We start from the raw sequence: 23,850 nt of genomic DNA on the forward strand, positions 1-23,850 counted from the left end.
CGATGGCGCCGTCGTCTCGGCCCAATGACCCGCGCGGGCCACTGAAGTCTGAATTCAAGGGTGCGGCCGCGCGATTGTACCTTGGTGGTGCGCCGATTCGAGAATGGCCCTGAATGTCGGCGGTTGCAGCTACCGCACGCCGATGGGCCTCCGAAACCGAGATTTGCGTCGTCGACATGCAATTCCCGAACCGTAATGTACCGGCGTCAGCTCCGACTTTCGTATTTGGGAGGTCCCAGCCTCGCTTTTTCATGGTTGACCTGCACCTGCACCGTAGAGATAATCTCCATCACAAACCTCGCTACGAGCTTGCGACAATGGGGGCCTCGGCTCGGTACTTGCAGACGATGCAATGATGACGATAATCTCAAAATCGGGTGAGCAGCGGCTGTTTGTTTCACCGAAATGATTTTATTTTCAGGGGTGGACAGCGGCCAAACCAAGGAAGACCGAAGACGTATATGTCAAAGTGCCATTCCGTTGCTTCTTCCTGCTGGATGTGCGACACGTTGCGCGGGGCTGCTGGTAGAAGCCCCGGTCCCCGGGGTGAGCGGTGGGAAGCACGGGTCAAACCGTCAAACAAGATTGTTGGGACGGTTGGTTCGTAGTGATAAGTGTGCCCCGTACCGGGAATCATCAGCCCTGTCGTCCGGGTCACCATCAGCACGCGACACGTCTTGTCTTTCTGCGACTTTTGCTTGGGTGCAGGTGACGCTGCCAAGTGGGAGAGAGTAATTTAGGTACTGCAAAGTCTGTCGCGCGCCGACTTGGACGGGGGTCGGGGGTGGACTTTGCGGGCCTGGACTCGAGATGAAGCCGTCCGCGATTGAATAGACGAACCCATTTCCTTTGTCGTTGTCCAAGGTACGGAGATAGTCAGCAATGAGGTCTTCGCAAACGATGGAAACAATTCATCAACACAGTAGGTAGAGTCTTCGCGAATAAGATTGCCGCTAGGCGAATGGAAGAAAACATGAACAGACCACAGCTTCTAGATCAGCTCACTGATTCCCGATCCACCACGGAGATGTTCCGTAGATGGATGGATGCGATGGAACGACTTTTGCTGTGTTGCTGACCTCGGAATTGTGATCTGTAATCCACAAGAGAATGCGAAGACGAGGGCGGAGAAAAAAAAAATGAAGCAGACTAACGAAAAAATCGAAGCAAAAAATTGGATCGTCCCGGTGTCACCCAGAATTCTTCTTCCTCAGGTACCGGCCGGTAATGGCGCATCATCACGTAAGGCAAGCCCGCCCGCCCATAAAGCGCCAGAGATGCTCCTTCCCGCTCGCGCCACAAGCAGCGCCAGCGGACTTGGGAAGGAACGGAGCACGACGGGGAGTACCTAAGGTACCTTCCCTAGGAAGGTAGGAGTACTTGAAGATACGTACCATTCAGAGCAGCCTCCTACCCGATCAACTGCAGGGAGGTAAGGTGCGCATCGCCCAATCCCTGCACTCGTTTCTTACAAGATATGCCCGTGCGCCTTCTCACTCCACCTTTCCCAGCGTTTTCACCAACGACGAGGGGCCGAACTTGGAAGCCACTGGTGACTCTCTCTTCCTGTACCGCAAATGCCCCGCTCCATAGCGACAAGTACCTATACCCAAGCCGCAGCATCCGAGCTTCCTCTCTCATTTTTCTCTCTCTGATTTTGTGTCTTGTGCGCTCACGGCGCTGCGTGTGACTTTGTTTTCCCACTCTACCGCCCAGGTTGGCGATGGCCCCCAATGGGCAAGCAACAATGGAATCCACTACTCCGTACCGGCATGGGTGAATACGTGAAATACGCAAGTACGTGTACTTCCACTGCTACAGCATCTGCCCGGCTTGTGTCAGTCATCGGGCAGTCAGTCAGTCGGTCAGTCATCACGGACGCAGAAAGAGACAGCAAAGCACAAGCACCGTCTTTTCATCCACCCCGGAAAGATCGACATGAGACCTCGCAGAGACGGCGCCGAAGCTTACCAGCTTTTCGACAGCAATCATGACAGCAGCACTCATGACCAACCAGTCCATGACGATCATTCCCGAGGGCAGGATGATGGAAAGACGGCAGAGCATCATCGACTTGGCATATCTGCCTTGCTATGCTTCGCCTGTTATTTGAATCCCGCGTATGGAGTATTAATAGGGCAAAGCGAATGGAGGAAGCAAAACCTGGACGATATTCTGCAAATCCATGAGCAGTCGTTACAAGCACGAATATACCTGCAGCAAGAGACGCAGTGGAAGACGCAGACGGCGGTGGCCGAAAGACAGACGGAGGGCGGGCGGGATGACGGGAGTACTCGGTACTCAGGATGGTGTTTGCCAAGAAAGGCATGCTAAGGGACTCCAGGGTTGACCTGGGTGAAGCAATAGGTACTGCAGCAGAGCATCATGGCTCCATTTTCTTTTCGATTCGGACTTTTCACTTTGCCCAGTCCCAGCGTCCCACGCACCAAAACGGACCACATACCGCCCGACAGTTACCCCCCCGGTCTCGGTCAGCTGTGTAGGGACGGGAGACTCGCGCCCACAAGGAAGAGAAAGGTGGTCAATGGCACTCCGTACTCCGTACCCACGATAGGTACCTTACAAACCCGTCGACCAGCCCACCCAAGAGACAAAGTCCGCGTACCGTGTACCTTGACGCAAGGCAGTCTGGGTACCCAAGGTACTCGTACGGTCCCTCCCCCTCTCCCCTGGTACCTCGCTCCGGTCCTCACTGTCCTCTGCGAGAAGGGACGGAGAGCAAACTAAGGTCGCCCACACTCCACACACCACAGCGACCATCCACACCCACCAGGCCTTGGTTGCCTTCCACGCAGTCGCTGCACCCAAAAATCTCTCGGCTTCTGACAAGCACCCCGGTCCCCGCCGCTTCCGTAGGCCGGCTTGGGCAGTCTTGGTACCTTTCCGCTGTGTCTTGGGTGTCCTTGGTACTTGTCACTCCACACGCTCTCGTTCAAAGATGGATTTCCAAGAGTCCAAAGGTCCAGAGCGACATTGTCCCAGAGCTCGGCCTCCATCTGCAAAACTCTTGGGACCGTGGACCTTGTCTCTTGTTCTTGTCTCCGTTCTCACTCTATCCCGTCTCTGCCTTACCTTAACCTACTTTGCCTTACCCTGCCGCTTTGCCCGCCTGTTCCGCTGCCTCATCATACATATCAATCTAGTCATCCACACTTTCCGTAACTTTGTCCCTTGTCTCATTCCCTTTTGACCTCCTCTCCTCCCTCTCCAAAATACCTTCCCCCCTTCAACGTCCTTGGTTGTTGTTCATTGATTATTCACCTATTTCCTCCTCCTCCGGAGACGACCAACCAACTCACCGACACTCGAAGCATTAGTGGAATTAGGAATTTTAGGGATTCCAACAGGACGGTTCACTGGGACGTGACGTAGCTGGGTCAGCAAGCAAGACAGATTCAAGACACCACACAACGCCTGCTGGATGGTTCGGTTTTAGTCAGACACAGAAAGTCGACGCACCCCCGGTAGAAGACCAACTCGCCCTTTGGTCCTCTCTACCATCACTTATTACACCTTCCAGCTTCGCCCCTCGCATTGCGTCGCGACTCTCGACTTCCTTCCCCTCCGAGGGCATTGGTAGCCATGCAGGACTTCAGCACTTTCCTGAAAGGAAAGCCCACGCTGCCATCTCTATGGACCGGTAACATCAACTTCGCCAAGCTCAACCCCATCCCCCACCGATATCGACCCAGTCGAGCAAAGAGAAACCAGAAGAAGCGCGCATCCGGAAACTACGCTGGCGCCGAAGATGTCACTTCACTGCAAAGGTCGCTCAACCCTCTCGACACATTACGGAAACTGCAAAATCACAAGTGGCGCCTCCTCGACCTGCAGTACACGATCCTCGTCGCCCTCATCATTTTCTCGCTCTGCATTACGCCCTCAGCGCCACTAATCAAGACCCTCGCCGTCACTGGAGGCCTCCTGCTTTTGACGATACCTGTTACGAGCCAGTTCTTCTTCCCAGGATTGAGTATATGGGCATACCTCATCTATTTCTTTTGTAGCCGGTAAGTCCTGTTGCTTGTGGTGCTAGTCGCCTGGCTTGGATGCTAATTGAACATCAGCTTCATTGATGCGAAATACCGCCCCCACATCTGGGTTCGCGTCCTCCCCGCCCTCGAGAACGTCCTTTACGGTGCCAACCTCTCCAACATTCTGTCCGCCCACACCCATCCGGTTCTCGACATCCTCGCCTGGATCCCTTACGGACTCGGCCACTTTGGCGCTCCCTTCATCTGCGCTGGCTTCCTCTTCCTCTTTGCCGCTCCCAAGACGCTTCCGATTTTCGCCAAGTGCTTCGGATGGTTAAACGTTCTCGGCGTAACCATCCAGCTTGTCTTCCCTTGCACTCCTCCGTGGTACGAGAATGAGCATGGTCTCGCTCCGGCTGCGTACGGCATGTCCGGATCCCCCGCTGGTCTGGCCCGTATTGACGCTATTCTCGGCATCGATATGTACACCACCAGTTTCTCGACCGCTCCGGTTCCTTTCGGCGCTTTCCCGTCGCTGCACGCTGCGGACGCCGTCATGGAGGCTCTTATCCTGAGCTACTGCTTCCCCCGCTTCCGTCCTCTTTTCGTCATCTACGTTGGATGGATTTGGTGGGCGACCATGTACCTCAACCACCACTACGCGGTCGATCTGGTTGGTGGCTCTCTGCTCTCCGCCGGAATTTTCTACTTCGCCAAGGCCCGATACTTGCCTCAGCAGCAGGCTGACAAGAAGACTCGCTGGGAGTACGACTACGTTGAGATTGGCGAGCAGACTAAGGTTTTCGATGAGGAGTACGGACGGATGTATAACATGGGATACCTTCAGCGCCGCGGCAGCTCCGATAGCGATGAGTGGACAGTTGGTAGCAGCTCCAGCTATAGCACATCCAGTCGGGGTAGCGGAAGTTTGAGCCCCGCCCTTTCCGAAGAATCCGGTCGCAGCATTTTCAGTATCGAGATCAGACCCGACAACGACAGATACGACATCCCCCAGCTCACAGAGGTGGCTGTGCGATAAACCACCTCGTCGCACGCGCAGGCCTATTCAGAAACACGATGCACAAAGCGACAGTGCCGCGAGCCCGAAAGGCGATGGCGCCGGATCAACCTCGTAGCGCGCATTGGGAACACTCGGACGATTCTTCGAAACCACGTACCCAAACACCCCCCTTAACCAATACCTCTTTATTCGATTCTCATTAGCACTTTTTTTCTTCACTCAAAACGGATACCACTTTGGATTACCTGTACCATTTGCATCAGAAGCACAGCAACGGCGCAATAGTGGTTTATTTTTACAAACGACAGTAACGGCCGGAGACACAACGATCTCGACAGGCTTAGGAGTAACGGCCTCATGGATGACCACAACAGCAGAAGAGAGACCCATGGAGTAGGGGAAGGGGCATGAATGGAAGAGATGGGGGACATGGGACGATATAGAGTCCCCCCGTACATATTAATGTGTTCAATGTCGAGATCCAGCTCTACATCGTCCGGCATTAGGCAGGATGAGATGGAGATTGATCTCTGGCGCCCGACCAGCAGGAAGGCGGGCCCTATGTAATGTGGAGGCACGAAGGGGAAGAGTATACCACCAGTAGAGGTAGAGCAGTCGCTACTGAAGTAGTTGATGAGGTGAAGAAAGAAAGAAGAGATTACCTATTCTCTCGATACAATTATTCCCTTGAATCTGTAACGTTTCGCCTTCTGCAGTCCGCCTCAGTTCAGTTCGGACTGAGTTCCAGGCCATGGACAGCAAGCTGGGGTAATAGCCCGCATTCCGACGTCGAGTGGTCGCCGATCATCTACGCCCCCATTCCATGGGCTCTCACTCTCAACTCTCCATTTCCCCAGCTTGCAGCTGACCCCCCTCTCACCCGGCTCGGCCGGCCAGTAGGTTGCGCGGCCCACGGCCGGGACTTGTGAGCTACGGCACCACCACGGCACAACCGGCAAGGATTTCATGGTGCTGTGTAGAGAAAGTTCTGTGGCGTTGAGATGGCGCAGACGGCGCAGACGGCGGGCTTAGATGGACAAGGTGGAGGAAGAAGAGGGGACGAATGCAGCGGAGGCACGGAAGGGCTTGGAGTGAGGGAACGGCAAAACGGGAATGGAGCAAAGTGACGCTAGAGCCAAGACCCGAGCGATCGGGTCCGGCAAATTGAGCCTACGAATTTGTCCCCGCTCTCAATTGCGGGTTTTGCTTGGTGTGCTTGGTTTGGCTTTTCCATGGTTCTGGTTGTGCAAAAGTTGCCAGGTTGGATTTGTGCTGCGCCGATTTCCAGGTTCCGAGGGGCCGGGGGGTGGAGGGCCGGGGGTCCACTTCGCCGAGCAAGGATTATTGGCATGGGGTTTTGGGTTTCTTCGTTTCCGTCATTTTCGTATATTTCCTATGGAGTTTCGTAACCTCTTGCATAAACATCTATCTAGCTTGAGTTACCTGTGCTTCTCAGGGTTTTCTCCCGTAAAGTCGAGATTTCTTGTACCAAATTCTCATTCTGTATGTAATATCCCCTACCTGCCACCGGCACATTCAACTCATGAGCCATTTGCGCATCGAAAATCGTCCCGCGGTCCCGTTTGAGTTTCCAACATAGTTGTTCCAAGCCATTCCCAAATTCCGCAAACCTTCTGCCACAGGATCGCGGTCTTTGCTCTTGGCTTCCTGTACCGCCCGTTTCGTTTCTCCCCCTTTCTGCTGAATCTTATCTATCCATCTTGTGATGTTGAATAGCAAGGTGAAAGGACTGATCCCTTGGCGTCGCGCAGAATAGATTCCGAGGGCACCCAGCATGCCCGACCAAAACACAACTCGGAGCAAAGAGTAATAAAGCCTTCGAGCGGATAACCTTCGGTCTGGGTTGAAGTCTCTGGGCCGACCAAGCATGTCTAACTCTGCGAGAACCCAGAGAATCAGAGCGAACGCTGATGGTAAAAGCGCATGCTCTACCGTTGTCCTGTGGTACCACGCGGATTGGAATTGCCACATGAGAATCATGTATATTATGGCGCCGAACACGACGATCACCGTTGCATGGGTACCGAGATATTCTGGATATCTCACGACCTCTATCACGCTGTCCGGGAGTATCAAACCCCAAAGTCTCCAGAATAGCGGAATTGGCTCCTGTCTTGAGCGTGTTCTTATTGGAGACCAGGATCGGAGGACCTCTCCACCGCCTCGGCCGAGTATCAGGGGATCCATTCTGGAAGCCAATTTCACTGACTTCTCTTTTATTCTCAGCGTGGACGCGATGTTCTGTCGAACCTTGGCGAAAGAGACGACATATCCGACTCCGTATGACCGGGCCACCAAGATGCCCAGGACGCGTCTTAGTCTGGTATCAACTACCCAGGATCCTGAGTCTCCCGCTTGAAAGTCTTTTGGTGTGATGTTAGCAATTTTGCGGTCCTCTGCATGCCTGAAGGACAATGGGGTGCCATACCTTGACTGGGATCATCTAGTTCAACAATCCAAACTTCCTGAACTTTCTTACCTCCCCTGGAGATCATGAAAGTTGAGTCTGGACAAAGACGGCCGCGTAACAGGCCGCTCCTACCCGAAATTATCCATACCGACTGTGCTGACGGTGACTTATCCCTATGCCCAAAGTCTTCGTCCAAATCAGAGCAGACGCCTTCGATGAAAGGAGTTTGCCACTGGGTTGGCTTCTCCATGCCATTTGGTATTCTGTTTGGGAGTAGAAGGTCGGTTTGAACAGGGATGAGTAGCCAGTCGTCACCGCTCTGTAGTTCGTCTTCTTCGAACTGACTTGTGAGGTATCCTTCCTTCTCAGCCAGGTCCTCTGGCGTGATCTCACACAAGCCCGCTGCGCCTATCTCCTCTGAATACAGCTCAGTTTCGGTCGGGATAGATGCATCCACATCCCCCGAGGCCATCATTTCAACCTCTTCTGTGGTTCTTGGTATGGCATTGCTAGTATTATCATCCAATGACACACTCTCTTGGAGCTGTCTCATAATTTCGCCCTCCTCACTCGCACCATCGTCCGATCCAGAGGGAGTCGATCCGGAGGGAGCCAACGAATCCGAGTCCTCACTATCAGTGTCAACATTGAAGATGACGACCGACCTCGCTTCCGGCTTTCCCTTGTCATCGGCAGAATCCTCGGAGAGCTCGTCGTCGTCATGCGGCATATGGCTTGTCGTAAGAGCGTAGAAGCTACCTCTGATCGAAAGAAGACCGCCTATTGTAGATGTCCTCTGTCCTAGACTGGGTGTCTGTACGATCACAAGACTGCCGCAGAGGGTCCGGTACTGGGCTGGATCACGGATCGCGCAGGCAATTCCAAGTGCGGCGGAAAGAACTTCCTTCTTATGATAGCAAAGATGAAGCGGGGTGAAAATGTGCTTATTTTTGGACATGATCTTGTGGAAGCGGCGCATCTGTCCCCAATCGTCGAGACCATCAATACGGATGCGGGTCGGAGTCTTTCCTGCCAACTCTCGCTTGCTGAGTAGGGTTTTCACTTGATTGCTGGTCTGCGTCGAAGATACAGAGACGAGGACTGGCACAATGCGCGGTACCTCAAAGTGATGTTTGTCAAAAAGCTCTTCTTTGCATTCGTGCAGAATACGCACGAACTCATTCAAGACGATCCTGTCTTCTGGTTCGATTACAGCATTGGGATTAATCTCTGCTTCAGTGCTGGTATTCTCTGGGAATTTTGGCGTCAATATGACTGTGAGCGGCCTCTGCGGTACCCTTGGCGTCGGGGTCGAGGTTGAGGTCGAGGTTGAGGTCGAGGTTGGGGTCGTGGTGGTTGACGGCATCGTCTGCATCACCACTGGAGGTGGGTTACCAGAAAGAGACCCCGCATGAGAGGTTCCTCCTAGGCTGGGTTTTGTCGCATTGAATCTCACCGGAGCCGGGGAGCTTTTGATCGTGCTCGTTCCAAGCGAGGGCGTTTTCTTCAGAGATACCTCTTTCATGCGCCGGACAGGATTGGTCATGCTCTCTCCTGGGCTTTTGCCTGCGTCGCTGTTGTTGAACGTCTTTGAGCCAACCGGTTTCTCATTCACGGCGACAGGCCGACGAGCAGAAACTTTCACCAATATTCTCTTTACAAGCATCATCACCAACCCTATCCCCAAGACTAAGATGATGATTACGAGTAACATTCCATCCAGAAGTAAACCGAGGAATCGTTCAACAGCGTCTGACTTCTCATAAACCTTATCCACGGCCGCTTCGATTCTGGATTCAGAGATGCAAGCCTCCATTGCGCAAGGGATAAGATGCTTTGCTGGTCGGAGATTCTTGGAAATGTGATATACGCTGCAGCATGTGGGCTGGTCCCCAGTAGAGACACAGTAGAATGGAGATGTAAGAGACGGAGGCTGGAATCAGGGCAGGATTGGGGGCATTAGAGATTAAATGGCGACTCGAGAGGGCGATTAAGTCAATGTACTGCGGCCGTTGTCAGACTCGACGACGGGGATCTATTGGTCTCTAAAATAGGCAGTGCAGTCATGTGGCACAGTCGAGTACGAGGTGCGAGGCAGACAGGAATCCTCAGCCTGATCTGGGGATTCCAAGAAAGTTCATTGAAAAGGATCCATATCGAACGATGTTTCTTCTCAACAATACGTCGCATTAAAATGCTTGAAAGTTAGTTAACTGGGTTGAATCATTGCGAGTCTTCACTTTGTGTCAAAAATGGCCGATAACGACATCCGATCGAATAATAGAAAGATCGTCGATGCGATCTGGGAACCATGCGATTCGAGTGCGGCCGTCTCCATTCAAAATGGTCAATTGAACAAGTTCTTCAATCACTGCGCACGGCAGCAATCATCACTTGACAACTCCGCCGACCAGCCAAGCTCGGTGGACTATATGGATGAGATCGTAAACGCCATACGCTTACTTAGATTGAATCCATCAGTCTGTAAAGATCAACTGCTACAGCAATCGTCCTCACAAGCAAGCAACATGGCATCAGTTGAATGCGCAGTACGTATGATGCTCATGACGGAGTGCGAAACCGAAGGAACTGTAGCCATAGGAAGCCGCAATGTCTATCGGTGGGGCGGCAGCGAGACGTTGGTGGACTACTTGAGCCGGATTTATCCACGGTCTACTTCAAGCAATGTGTCTAAAGATCCCGTTGACCTCAAGAATCTCAGATGCCACGTTCTGGCTAGGGATGCTGGTGTGAAAATCCAGCATACCGAGAAGCTATCGGATCACCTGAACCTAGTATGCCGTCCCAGGACCAAGGTGCTTTTGGTTTTCTCTCATAAGGCATTCCTCGAACACAGCCTGGAGATAGTGAAAGCGACCCGCCCGGATCTGAGCCATACTACCCACGACGCATTGGCACTGTAAGTTCTCATGAGACCATAATCAACGGTGACTTCTTAGCTAACGTGGCATCCAGAGGCTGTCTACCCGCAAAGCTCATCGACGAGACGCTGAGAACTTACAATCTGCTTTTCCCGCTGATTGGAAGCACCAAGTCTCAGAAACTGTGGAAAGGCTGGGTCAAGCGCGAAAACTTGGACCCAAGTCTCTTGAAAGCCTCCTCTGGCCTCTCCAAGAAGGGCACACCACGAACATTACACGATCTCTACGAGGATTTCCCATACTGGGCCCCCCAGTTGGCCCGTCTGCTGGAAGAAGTCGATGATCCGACTCCGACTACTCGGTGGGAGAGATACGCAGAGCGGAGAAAGTCTCACCGACATACGTACAAGTGCGCCATCGCCGCGCTCGTGGTGGCTGCCGTCTCGGGGACGCTGGCGACATTGTTGGCAGCTGTTCAGGTGTGGATATCGTACTGTGATTGGGACAAGAATACCAACAAGACACTATGTTAACTCGAGTCCGCCATAGTTTCGGAGCGAGAGAAAGGCATTCAATGTTTTTCGTGCTTAGAGCGTAAAGAAGTTTAGTATGCCATACATGATGGACTCGGGCAAGTCACGCCACCGCACAATGAAGAAGTGTTGATCATTCGTCATCATTGCGACTAGCTAGCTAGCAGGCCAAGAGCCAGACTTTCTATCTTCCTCCGCGTCTGTGACCCGCATGAAACCCTCGCATACGAGGGGCATACATTAGGTATCGATCCATCCAACGCCTGAAACGAAATAAAAGCAAAGCCAATGATAGCCTTAACCCCCTCCAACACTTGTGCCTCATCCAGTCCCTACAGTATGGCTTGCAAGAGCGGCTCTCTCAAGATGTAGAAGCCTCGTCGTTGCAAGTAGAGCGAGAGTCAGACAAAGTTCGTGGCGAAGGTGGGTATGAGCGGGTGAGACCGTAGACTACATCATCAAAACTCAGTGTGTACTTTTCCATCCGGTACAATGCATGCAAGAAAGAAAACAAAAGTGACCAAGTAGGTATCTGCGAGCTTTCACAAGTAGACTCGCTCGCCACTGTGGTCGACAAAGCCAAATCGCACGGCTCTGCAACCGGTGTATATACTCTGACAGGTTTTATGGGCAACTTTGATATGCTGCGCGAGCATCGTTGACTACAGCAGCTATGCTACTTGAAGCCATGTCGAAAGGGCTGACGGAACGGCTTCTTCCCGAAACTGGCAGACTTCTAAGCGCCAGGCACCGGGACGGGCGTTTCCTTCTTGCTTGATTTGGGCTCGTCTGTCTTCTCCGACTTTCTCTTCTTGCGCTTCTCCTTCTTGGGCGTCTCCTCGGCTGCGGGAGATGACTTGGAGGGGATCTGCGGGATTGGGACCGCGGATTCGCGACGAACACTGGGTGGAAGAATAGGTGTCTCCTTGCGGGTCGAAGCAGGTTCATCAGCCTTGGACTTCTTGGAGCTCTTCGACTTCGGCTTCGGCGTCGAGGTCTCGGGGGCCGGGCTGGATGCGGCGGGGAGGCTTGAGAAGGAGAAACCGGGTTTGGGGACGGTCGGCGGCGGAATGGCCGTCACTTTCTTGACAGAGTCCTGGGCGGGAGTGTCCTGGGATGAAGCGTCACGCTTGACCTTCTTAGTCTTCTCCTTGGATGACTGGGCCGGGGTGGATTCTTCGTCTGTGGGCAGCTTGCGCTTAGATGCCTTCTTGGACTGGCTGGGAGTGGCGAGGGTCGGCTTAGCGTTGGATCCCACACTCGAGATGGACTCGATGCTATTGCGTCGCTTCTTGCTCTGCTTCTCCCTGGTCGCGGGCAGAGGCTGCGAGTTGGGTACCTCGATAATGGTAGACTGAGAGTCCTCGACAGGATCCTTGGCGACCTTGGACTTCTTCTTATCCTTCTTTGAGCTCTTGGGGGTAGGCTCGTCGATATCCATGGCATCATCTGCCGGAGCTGCAGGAGTGGATGTGTGCTTGGACTTTTTGGTGCGGGTCGGCAGAGCAGGCGTCGAGGTCATCTCGACGTCTTCGTCGGAGGATTCGTCAAAGCCGATCTTTCCCATCGGAGTGTCATCAGGGACACCAATAGGGTGGAAGCGAGCTCTCAGACCCTGCGGCTGGGGACGGGGAAGGTTTGGCTGAACGGGTCTGGGAGCGCTGGGCTCGCTACCAACCAACTGGGTCACGCGCTTGACGTGCAGAACCTTGTCGACCTTCCTGGAAGCTAAGCTGTGGCGTTAGCAATTTGGTCTAATGCGCTTGTTTTGTCCTCCTTACCTGTCTCGTAGCGATTGCCCTTCTTGTTGGGAATGAGAAGCTCTACAGCAGTGGCACCCACGTCGAAGCCGACAGTGTAGTCCTCCGAGTTGTGCTTGAAAATGGCGTCTCCCTTGTGCGCCTTGTCCAAGGGAATCTGAAGCTTCTCAACGATATTGATGGGGATGGAAGCGGGCGCGGTGAAGTACCACAGCTGCTTGCCGTCGAGCTTGGCCTTGGTGAAGAAGTCGGTCATATCCTTGCCATCCTCATCGCCTTGCGCTTGTCTCAGAACAAAATCCTTGCCAACGAATCCAGGAACGTTGAGGTCCTTGCTGTTACGTCTGGGGGCAACAGCAGCAGCAGTCTCCTTGTTGGTCTCTTCCTCCTCATCAGAACTGGAGTCCCCCTCTTCATCTGCCTCGTCCTCTGCGCTCTCCTCGCCACTGCTGGAGCTCGCCTCGCTCGAACTGGTCGAGGCCGGCTTGGTCGCCTTCGCGCCATTGACCGCGGGCTTGGCTTTGGGCTTGGTCGTCTGTTCGGCCTCGCTCTCGGAATCACTCTCCGAACCGCTGGAAGAGGTTGTTGAAGCGCCATTGGTAACTGGCGTCTTCTTTGTGGCATTCTGCATTGGCTTCTTCGCAGTCGGCTCGCTTTCGCTCTCACTGTCACTTGAGGACGAGTCTGTGTCGCCCGCCGCCTCTTCCGCTGAGGACTCTTCGGAAGAGCTCTCGGGCCTAACTGGTGCTTTCTTGGTGGCAGAGGGCTTCGCGTTGGAAGTCTTGTGTTCGACGTCGCTATCGGCAACCTCACCGGCCTTGTCGCGCTTGGCCTTCTTCAGAGGAGTACTGGCGGATTTGCTCGACGCCATCTGACCGTTGATCTTGGCGAAGAAATCGGGATTAACGGGACCACCATCATCATCGCTACTATCACTGTTGCTAGAGCTATCGTCGGAATCGGACTCCTGAGCACGAGGGTCGAACTTTTCGGCCTTCTTGGCTTGTGTGCCTCGGGCGAATTTGCTCTTGGGCTTTGCGACTTCTTGGCCTTGCTTCTCAAGGATTGCGCTCAGCGAGTGGACTCCATCAAGCTTGCGTGACGACATCGTGCCTGGGGTGCTTCTGGAGGCAAGGCGAAATGCTGGCGTAGAAGGAAGTGAGGGCGTCGAAGCGACAGGAATGGCTGGGACAGGAATTTTTCGAGGGTCTCGCAAAGATTCAGAAATCTTTGCAGGGATCGCACGGACCAGAGGTGGGGTCGCGGTGGTAGCGGGAACCGCGACGCGGTGAGAGCCAACCCGCGTGTCTGCCGCGCTTCCGGGGGACTTAAAGTGCGTCGGCGTGGGCGTGGGTGTTCGGATGCGCATGAAGGATTTTCCAGCGCGGTTTTTCGGTGTGAGAGCTTCACCTCCAAATCTCATATCGCGATCGCGGGGTCCGACGAATTTGCCTGCCATTTCGGATTGACGCCCACGGTGCTCGATTGAGTGGGGTATTGCAAGTTTGACTTTGGTAGAAATTGAGCAAAAGTCTGCGTGTGAGTTTGGCCAGTTGAGGTTGCGATGAGACGAGAGAAGAAGAAAAAAGAAAAGCTGACCTGGTGTTGGCAAGGTGGAAGCAGGAGGTAAATTGCGAAAGGCAGTCTCGACCTGGGGCGGCTACCTGCCTTGTACAGACTGTGAGAGGTGTGGTGGCGTACCTTGCGATTTGAGCAAAGCCGGGAAGGAGTGTTCTTTCCTGAGGTTATCGTATTGTTGCTTCTCGGCAGGCACATTCAACACCTTTCCTGCCGTTTCCGAGTGTCACGGAAGCAACCTTTGAAAGAATTCATTTGGAAAATCATTGCCCTAGAAGACTTTGCCCTTGCAACTAAGAGATCACAATGGCAACGCCAAAGCGACGCAAGGTCGAGACATCTGAGGGCTCAAGGCGTTAGTTGTCACCCCTGGTGCTGCTTTCAATGGCACCTTCACCTAAGCAACGGCTAACAGCCGAATAGCAATGAGCGCATTTGCTTTGAGGCAACAGTTGCTTCAAGCAAGCCCGTCCTTGTCTCCAGCACCTCAAGCCGAGTCTCAGCCAACCCCTGATCCCCAAGCATCAACTCCTACGCCCACACCCAAAGTACGGTCTCCCGCGAAAGGAAGATTTTCAAAACGGGTTGCCTCTACCGAGGAAGAAAGAATCCAGCACATGGCAAAACCGAATCCCGGGCAGAGTGCATCTACGCCAATAGCAGGAGCGACAGAATCCAAGTATGATCTCCCCGCCTCGCCCTTCAAACATCCTCTGATGACTTCTCAGTAGTCCTAGCGCAGATCCTGACGAGATCGACCCGGCAAAGGTTGGACCTCAGCAGTTCTCGACGTTCAGGCCGAGTAAAAGCAACTCTCGCAGAGTTGCAGGAGGCATTCTAGAGCTGAGACTCCATGACAGCGAGGTAAACACATCCTTGCATACGCTATTAATTCTTTCATTAACAAGTCAAGCGGTTTCTGGTGCTCGGAAGTTATGGTATCAAGGTTCTTGGTGGCGAGATCACCGTAGCAGGGGCAAGCATTCGACCTCCAGATGGCATCAAATGGGTTCATGCCCCTCACTGCCATGCGATCCCGGTGCTGCGCTGCTCGGAGGAGACAAGACTTGAACTGCATCCTCACCCACAGGGTGCAAGTTTGCGCAAGCTTGAACGACTTTCACCTCTCTTCCGAAGTTTGTGGCATGAACCCGAGGGTAAAGCGAGCAAACGAGGCGCAAAGACCGATACCTACAAGATTGTTAGTTTATATATTGGACGGCTCGAATCCCTCGCATACTAATCATGTCTAGATTTGTACCTCTGAAGATGCGCCGAAGCGAGCTCTGATCCAGGATCTGCGATCGCATCCCGCTTGGAACAAGAAATTGGCGGGGTTAACGAAGGCGAAACCAGATCAGCCAGCCCTCAGCGTGATGCTTTGCGGCCCCAAGTCGTCCGGCAAATCCACCTTTGGCCGTATCCTGGGAAATCGGCTGCTCACGGGCGCTGGTCAGCAAACTCGAACCCGGAAAACACCACCCTCAGTCGTTGTGATGGAGCTAGATCCTGGGCAGCCAGAGTATACTCCGGCAGGTACAGTCGCCTTGGTTCAGGTCAGAGAACCCAACTTGAGTCCATCTTTTGCCCACATTGCGGCGAACGAGCAGAATGTGACCGTTATAAGATGTCACTCAATAGCTTCGGTTTCACCTGCGTCCGATCCAGAGCTCTATCTGGAGTGCGCACTCGATCTGTTTCGACGCTACCAAGACACATGTAAAGGGCTGCCGTTGATCATCAACACCCCGGGTTGGGTCTTGGGAACAGGGCTGGACCTACTAAGTGAGCTCGTATCGACGATCAAGCCAGCCGAGGTGATCTACATGTCCGAAGACGGCCCTAGGGAGACCGTCGAAGGCTTGCAAGCGGCGTGTAAGACGGTTTTTACGCTGCTTCCCTCGCAGCAGTCAGAATTCACTTCTAGAACTGCGGCACATCTACGTTCGATGCAGGCGTTGGCGTATTTCCACACCAAGAGAAACCCGTCGAATCAGCTGCTGTGGAACCCTACTCCGCTTTCATCATCGCCTCCGTTGATGGTCGGCTACAAGGGGAAGAACCGCGGAATCACTGGGATCGTCAGCTATGAGTACCAACCGCCGGCAGACCTTCTTGCAGAGACTATCAACGGGTCTATCTTATGTCTGGTCGAGACCGAGGATGTCAGAGCATTCACTCGTCTAGCTAGAGAGAGCAGCGACTCTACCGCTGTGACATCAAACGTTGACGTGATGGACATCGATGGTATCGCGCTGGACTTAGAGGCGATTGTCGCCAGGACGCCTGAGGGAATCCCTTATATCCCAAATACCGATGCCCAAACTCTGGATCCACGATACGCGCAAACTTTGGGCCAGGTGCTACTACGAGGCATCGACACAAAGACCGGCGCATTAGAGATCCTCACACCGATACCCCTGGAACGTATCGAAGCAGCCAAAGCAGCGGGCCACCACTTGATGCTAGTCCATGGCAAGCTCGATTCCCCCGGCTGGGCGTACACGGAAGACCTGTACTTCCAGTCCTTCAACGGCAGTGATGTAGATAACTCCAAGTATGACACGGTGGAAGTCATGGACGAGGATACGGAGAGCGACAAGTCAGACGAGGAGCCCGAAAACCTCGAGCTTGCTGGCGATGTCAGCGACACGCCGTGGATCGAGGTCCTCCAGGGCCACGAGAAGCGTCCCGTGGGGTCGAGGGTGTGGAGAGTCCGGCGCGATCTCGGGCGGGCCGGGCCGGGCGCTGAATGAAATAGATAACACGGATATCATTTACCGGTACTCTAGAAGAAGGTCCGGTGAGTATCTACCTTTGTGGAGCAGAAACTTAAGATAACTGTAGCCGGTGGGCTGAAAGATACCTCATTGTGTAAGGCAGAGGCGTCTCAATATCCGTACTTATCAGTGGCGTATTGGATAGGTACCGCTGACACAGCGGAATTACGGGAATGCACCCCTCCACATGGAAAGTTAGAATGCGGCGGCTTGCATCCACATTTCTAGGTACTCCCGTCCGTACATGTGTGGCACGCACACACCGTCCCGCGCATGCCATGTGTGTCTTGAGATGAAGTGCAGCCCGATGCAGTGTGGCAGTCCATTCAGGGCGGCCGCATTACAAAGTACCCGAGTACCTACTTTATACAGTGACACGGTACCTAAAATGAGTGAGTCCCTGCATTGGGGATTTACCCCACATCCCCGATGACGTCCGTGAGTTACCTTGGGTTGAGGTCCCCCAATTGTGCCCCTCCTTCGGCCCCTCCCCCTCTTTGTCATGCTTTCTCATCGCTTATTTCCTCCAAAACTTTAGCCCCCAGCGGCAGTTTTCTGCGGATAGGTGGACGTCCAATGGTGCTACACGCAATCCAGATGATGCTCCGAAGAAGCTTTAATCCGTGGACTTGCCCCCCGCGAGTGATAAATCCGCCCGCGATCGTGGGGAAATTAAAGCCTGCCGTATTTCATATATGAATTAGTACTTTTAGACTATTACTGATCCAACTTATCTATCCTTCATCTCGAATAATCTACTTCACCTGCTTCCCATCACTGCTGTTCTGAATCTCTAAACTCCTGGTAATGCACAAGATGACTGAGCTCCCAGAAAGCAAGGTCGATGTCCTCGTCATTGGGGCAGGCCCTGCTGGGCTGATGCTGGCTCTCTGGTTGTCCCGACTCGGTGTCAAGACCCGTATTGTTGATAAGAGGACCGCCAAGGTCTACTCTGGGCAAGCAGATGGGTGAGGGGATCGGCCACCTGTACGACACGACAAGTTCTCACATAAATCACAGTTTTCAAGTGAGATCTCTCGAGATCCTAGACAGCTTCAGCATCGCAGAGCGCGTATGGAAAGAAGCAAACCGCATGCTCGGTAAAGCCCAACCTCACCTCTCATGCCCTGAGTAGGTAGATAGATCTCACTAACACCACCCACAGAGGTCAGCTTCTGGAACCCCGACGAGAACGGCATAATCCAGCGCAGCGCCAAATCAGTAAACACGATCCCAGGACTCTCCCGCTTCACCGAATCGGTTCTCCACCAAGGGCGCATCGAGCAATTCTTCATCGACGGCATCCGCGCCTCATACCCGTCCAACGAGACACCCCTACAGGTCGAGCGCATGGTCATCCCGACCTCGCTCGAGATCGACGAGGCTGCGGCCGAGGACTCGGAGGCGCACCCTGTCACGGTCACGCTGCGGCACTTGACGGAGGAGGAGGCGACGCCGACGCAGATGCTGAGTAATCTTAACGATGGCATCTTTCGGAGTAATTTGGCTGAGGACGATGTCGCGGGGATTTTGGACAGGTCTAAGGGAAGAGAGGCGAGGGATGAGGTTGTGAGGGCCAAGTATGTTGTTGGTTGCGATGGAGCGCATTCGTGGACTAGGAAGGCGCTGGGGAAGGAGTTTGAGATGAAGGGGGAGAGTACTGATGCCATTTGGTGAGTGATCGTGCGATAGCGCGTGGTGAGGTGTTGCGCTGACGGTAAATTCTAGGGGTGTGATGGATATCGTTCCCATTACCGACTTCCGTAAGTTCTCACATCTGCCACAGCGATGTGGTATGCTGACGTGAAACAGCCGACATCAGGTTCCGGACCATGATCCAGAACACGGCCGGCGCGCTGATGATCATCCCTCGCGAGAACAGGATGGTTCGTCTCTACATCCAACTCAAGGAGGTCTCGGCGGGCGGTGGCCGCGTCGACAGGTCGCAGATCACACCGGAGATTATCTTCAAGTCTGCCCAGAGAATCTTCAGCCCATACAAGTTGGAGTACCACTACTGCGACTGGTGAGTTTGACAAAAGTTCTCTTTGCAGCGGTGGATAGGCGCTGACGTGCTGTTAGGTGGACGGCCTACCAAATCGGTCAGCGAACAGGCGACCACTTTAGCAAACTCAATCGCGTATTCCTCGCTGGGGGTAAGAAAAAACTCCCATATTTCAGCCCACCATCTATCTCTTTTAGGAGCTAAACCATTCGATGTAGACGCCGTGCACACGCACTCCCCGAAAGCCGGCCAGGGCATGAACATCTCGATGCAGGACAGCTACAACCTCGGCTGGAAGATCGGCCTCGCGTGCAAGAACATCCTCCCTCGCGACGTCCTCTCGACGTACGAGCTTGAGCGCAAGAAGATTGCAAAGGACCTCATCTCATTTGACGGCAAGTTCTCCAAGCTCTTCACGGGCGCGCCGCCAAAGGATATCCAGAGCGAGACGGGCGTGTCAGACGATGTGTTCCAAAAGGCGTTCCATACTAGTCGGATGGTATGTATATACACCCGCTCCCAGCATTTCCTCCGGTTCCCCTAGTATTGAGATGGGGGTTGAGTGAGTGCGACATGAAGCTGACGTAGGATATCGCAGTTCACAACCGGCGTCGGCGTAAACTACCAACCAACCGTCCTCGTCGCCAAAGAAGCAGACCCAGACCCAGAAACCGAAGACGACTTACCCAACACCCTTACAAAGAGCACCGCAAAAAGCACCCAATCCCTCGCCACAAACTGCAAACTCGGCCAGCGCTTCCCCTCCTACAAGGTCATCCGCCAATCCGACGCCCGCCTCTGGGAACTGCACCACAAGCTCCCCTCCAACGGACGCTTCCGCCTCGTAGTCTTTGGCGGCGACATCTCCCAACCCACCCAGCGCGACAACGTCAACGCTCTCGGCGCGTGGCTGTCGAGCTACCTGCCCAAGCTGCCGACCATCGGGCTCTGTCCCGCGTCGGATCCGCATAGCGGGCAGATCAAGTTCAAGACGGACGCGGATCCGAGTATTGTTGATGTTGTGCTCGTGCACTCTGCGCCGCGGGACGAGGTTGATTTACTAAGGGACGTGCATGAGGCGTATCATCCGTTTGATAGTAAGCTTGGGTGGGATTATGACAAGGTGTTTAGTGATGGCAAGACGTTTTATGAGGAGCCTGAGAGGGCGTATGAGAAGTATGGGATTGATTCGGGTAAGGGCGCTGTTGTTGGGTTACGACCGGATGGGTATGTTGGGCTTGTTACTCCAGTTGGTCATGATGGGGCGGAGCAGATTCAGAGGTGGTTTGATGGTATATTTCAGAGATCATGAGATGGTTGGCATCGTTTGTAGGCACATAAAGATTGGTCGGCGTGACCTAGAGACTGTGAGAAGGGTATCTAGCTCAATGAGACTTCTTAACGACGTGCCTGGTAACCATGAGGACGCTTGTAATGATCATTTGGAGGCCCGCGGAATACTTAATTCGAGCGTTTCCATCGATATCTGATACATGTTGGATTTCGAAGTCCACGATGGATGCCGAAGGATTGAACGAAGGTACCTCTCGGTAAGCAAGCCATGGTGTGATGCTTTCAATAGGGTCGACATGTTTAGGCTCACCAGCCCAGAGGCATATGAAATGTCATCGTGTAAGACTTCAATGATTATTGATGCACGAAATATGAAACCTGCACTGCTTATTGGATAGATTGAGCAAACAACTTTGAACTCTGAGGCAGCACGGAAGACATATTGCATGCAGTTTGGGGAATGAAAGGTCCGGAAGAATTCGGGACCGATCTAAGTATCGAGGGTTCACAGCCGCGCGATTGTCATTGGTCGATGCCGAGGCCCCAGCCCCTCAAATTAGGTATCAGGAGAGAAAGTGTCATTTTCCTGAAAGCAGTTTCTCCTCTCCTCCAACATCTTACCCCTTCGCCATCATGTTAACTTCCAGCACAATCTCCATCTCTTTTCCCCCTCTTTTGGTCTATCCATTTCATCCATGACATCCACAGGCCAAGAAGGAAAGTTCTTCTGAGCTTCATAGAAACCAGCGGACCCCGATCCTGAGCGTGTGACATATCACTCACACCCTGACGCCAAGTATTCCAAACACGATGCCACGAATCCACACAAAGAAAGAAATCACAACCCAAAGTCGAAAGAAACCGCACTTCCACCATTACTTCCTCCAGGTCCAACTTGATCCCTCGCACTCATCTCATCCTCAATATGAGATAGCCACGCACTCTTCTCGAAAAAGAATGAAGAAAGGAAAATCCATCGATACCGCTCGCAACGCTTTCGTCTCTTCGTTCTCATCGACTCATCATGACAAGCCTTGTTCCAAAAGACTTGGTTTGTTATGGTGTTTTTGCCTCATGCGTATGACATGAGATGAGGGGATTCCTCAGGCCGATCTCGGGGAAAAGAGAATCCTTGCTAACTCCGATGAGAGCACGGACCATGTGCCTAACCCAATTCAGTCAACCCATGTACCTCGCCAAAAATGGCATATGGCGGGGAGACCAAAATGGATTGAATATCTTGGTATGGTATTGCGGCCGACACTGACTCGATTTGCAGGGCGACCGCAATGCTATCCCGAGAACTGCGACCCAGCACCTCGAAGGTCATCTGTCTGACCGTCATCGGGCTGAGCCTCTACACCGACGGTCCCTTCGCTGCCGGGAATGAGCTGGTCAACCAACATGACTGCATCAACGGCACGCTCGATTTGGCTTTCTTGTCGCTCGCGGCTCCCCGCACGATCGCTGATCACAAACTCAAGGTCGATGTCTTGCTCGAAATCCTGGAGGCGATCCCCAGCCCCAGTTCTAGCTCTTTTCTCCTGAGAGAGCTGTTTTCCCGAAGCTCCCCTAAGCAACCTCAATGTTAGCCAAGCCGAACCACGACGCAACCGAACGAATGAATAAGATACGAGGTAGGGAACTTGGCGGTGGATGATATGAAACCTCTCGCCCACGCAAGACTCAAGCCATGGCACGCCTGACGTCGAGTTGGCCTGGGAGCGCCTGCCCCAGACTCGCATGCAATCCTGCGAACCCGCGGGACCCAGAGCAGCTTTGCTCGGGTCGCGAATCTGGTAAACAACGGCTTTCAAGGTCCAGGAAAGTATGAATCTCGTGCCTCCACATACAAGCCAGTATGGCGTACTTGCTCGCGGTGGCGGGGAAGCTCCAGGAATGAGTGAATGTCATGCCTCCACATGCGCGCCGGCATGACTTACTCGCTCACGAGGCCGTGTAGAGCTGGATTGGGGGAGGGATGCTGAGATGCCAAAAAGAAGTCATGGTGCTCATGGAGCAGCGTGCGGTGCAGCGCTACGGAGGAGTGGGAGAACGAGATCTGGTACTTACGACTTGGCTGAGCCCTGCTGGGCTGCGACAGAGGTCATGCTGAGTCTCGTTCGCCTCAGCGTCGCGATGCGGGTTGCAAGGTAAGTCAGGGTGTGCTTGCAAGTGAAGGCGTGTATCGGTGCGGTGGATGTAATGATCTTGGGGCCATTCAAGTTTCAACGAAGTGGCAGAATGGGTAGACGTAGAAAGGCCGTGATGTTTGCCAGGTGATGTTGCTGGTGTTGTCGCGCGGCCGAGAGCTGGCCTGCCGTCGGATGGGAAAGATAATCTTTGACGGTGACTCGAGAGTAAATCTTGCTTTGGTACTCAATGTAATAGAACCTTTACTTGCGAAAGCTAAACGTCTTGAAAGAGTGAAGAGCTTGAGGAAGGCCAGAGAAAGTGCGAGGTAGGTAGGTAAGTATTAAGGAAAATGGCGGCGGTGGTGGAAGCGAAGGAGGCAGAAATGGCACATGGGTGGTGAGGTGGGTGGTGGTGGTGGTTTTTGCTGGTGGTAATATTGGGTGAGTGACGGCGGGCAAGTCGCAAGAAGCCCAGGACCCAGGTACGGGTGTTGCTCATGCCAAGGGGGACCAAAGTGCGAGTGTCTGTCATCTCTGCCTCTGGGTCCTGCGGCGGGAGGATTCCCCCAAATCCATCTGCCCAAGTGAGGGGCTCTGCCTTCCAAGACCCAGGAACGCTCCTGGGGCTGCCGCTCTTCAAAAATTTACGAGCTTAGAGCTGTCCGACTTACAAACAGGGTCCCTCCTCGAATAACGCAGGTTCCAACCCCAGAGAAGATCTCCTCGGGGGGGAGGCTGTTTGTGTTTGTCCAAGACTCCAGCTGCCTTTCGTGGTCTCCATGGGGAGATGGACTCCTGCGACCCAAGACTCGAAAGTGACATGCAGATTCCCAAGGCACGAATCCCCCCCTACACAACGTACGTAAGGTATGCTTGTTTCGCTTCCTCTCTGCCGCTCCGTTGAAGATTTTGTTATCGGTCACCTCTAGATGCAATTCTCCCCTCGCGCCGACGAGGGCAAGGTACTGATTGTGATCGGGCGGTAGAGGCAATCCATGCCGACCGAAGAGGAAAAGCAGCTTCTTCAATGAATCCTCTACTCATACCTACGTCCCGGCTTCACAAGGTAACGAACGTTCACTGCTTGACTCTTTACCCGAATCCTTTTGCGCTAGCAGCCGGCAAAAACACCAATCCTCTGTTTAATCAAGAAAGAGTGGGCCACCTCGGACCTGTGTGTATACGGGCTTTTGACAGGCATCTACCTAAACTTGGAACCCTCATGCCCCGCTGGCTCTGGCACTCCCATCTTCCACTCACCCATCCATTGCTTCTGCTTTTTTGTTCCCCTCCACCCCTGCTCACCTTTGAGTTGGGCGCTTTTGCGGTCGGCTGACAGTACGTACCTTATCGAAAGATGAGTTACTGTATCTTACCTTACCTTACCTTACTTTTCCTTCATGTTGAAGACCGACTCGCAAAGCGGAAGGACCCTTG

General features: G+C 53.5%; 6 protein-coding genes across 6 annotated transcripts; 4 read left to right on the forward strand and 2 right to left on the reverse strand.

The window, feature by feature from the left end:
* Positions 1-3,603: 3,603 nt before the first annotated feature.
* AUR1 (Phosphatidylinositol:ceramide phosphoinositol transferase (IPC synthase)) lies at positions 3,604-5,034 on the forward strand (the record flags this gene model as incomplete). Its single annotated transcript, XM_053196987.2, has 2 exons — positions 3,604-4,031; positions 4,089-5,034. The coding sequence occupies 2 exons, from the start codon at positions 3,604-3,606 to the stop codon at positions 5,032-5,034; spliced, it is 1,374 nt and encodes a 457-aa protein (XP_053045675.1).
* Positions 5,035-7,367: 2,333 nt separating this feature from the next.
* On the reverse strand, positions 7,368-8,177 carry N0V96_008682 (uncharacterized protein; the record flags this gene model as incomplete). Its single annotated transcript, XM_065758423.1, has 3 exons — positions 7,368-7,400; positions 7,596-7,933; positions 7,982-8,177. 3 exons carry the CDS (start codon positions 8,175-8,177, stop codon positions 7,368-7,370), a joined length of 567 nt encoding a protein of 188 aa, XP_065612816.1.
* Positions 8,178-9,975: 1,798 nt separating this feature from the next.
* Positions 9,976-10,862, forward strand: N0V96_008683 (uncharacterized protein; the record flags this gene model as incomplete). The annotated part of the gene is made up of 2 exons (XM_053196989.2): positions 9,976-10,367; positions 10,424-10,862. 2 exons carry the CDS (start codon positions 9,976-9,978, stop codon positions 10,860-10,862), a joined length of 831 nt encoding a protein of 276 aa, XP_053045677.2.
* A 736-nt stretch (positions 10,863-11,598) lies between these two features.
* Positions 11,599-13,730, reverse strand: N0V96_008684 (uncharacterized protein; the record flags this gene model as incomplete). Its single annotated transcript, XM_053196990.2, has 2 exons — positions 11,599-12,590; positions 12,644-13,730. 2 exons carry the CDS (start codon positions 13,728-13,730, stop codon positions 11,599-11,601), a joined length of 2,079 nt encoding a protein of 692 aa, XP_053045678.2.
* A 776-nt stretch (positions 13,731-14,506) lies between these two features.
* Positions 14,507-16,956, forward strand: GRC3 (Polynucleotide 5'-hydroxyl-kinase grc3; the record flags this gene model as incomplete). Its single annotated transcript, XM_065758424.1, has 4 exons — positions 14,507-14,555; positions 14,943-15,064; positions 15,114-15,401; positions 15,454-16,956. 4 exons carry the CDS (start codon positions 14,507-14,509, stop codon positions 16,954-16,956), a joined length of 1,962 nt encoding a protein of 653 aa, XP_065612817.1.
* Positions 16,957-17,796: 840 nt separating this feature from the next.
* On the forward strand, positions 17,797-20,297 carry N0V96_008686 (uncharacterized protein; the record flags this gene model as incomplete). The annotated part of the gene is made up of 8 exons (XM_065758425.1): positions 17,797-17,948; positions 18,034-18,080; positions 18,146-18,653; positions 18,709-18,743; positions 18,793-19,006; positions 19,063-19,136; positions 19,204-19,484; positions 19,584-20,297. 8 exons carry the CDS (start codon positions 17,797-17,799, stop codon positions 20,295-20,297), a joined length of 2,025 nt encoding a protein of 674 aa, XP_065612818.1.
* Between the last annotated feature and the right edge of the window lie 3,553 nt (positions 20,298-23,850).

Source organism: Colletotrichum fioriniae (genome assembly GCF_027942845.1).
Source record: "Colletotrichum fioriniae strain IMI 355084 chromosome Unknown scaffold_11, whole genome shotgun sequence".
Taxonomy (NCBI): Eukaryota; Fungi; Ascomycota; class Sordariomycetes; order Glomerellales; family Glomerellaceae; genus Colletotrichum; species Colletotrichum fioriniae.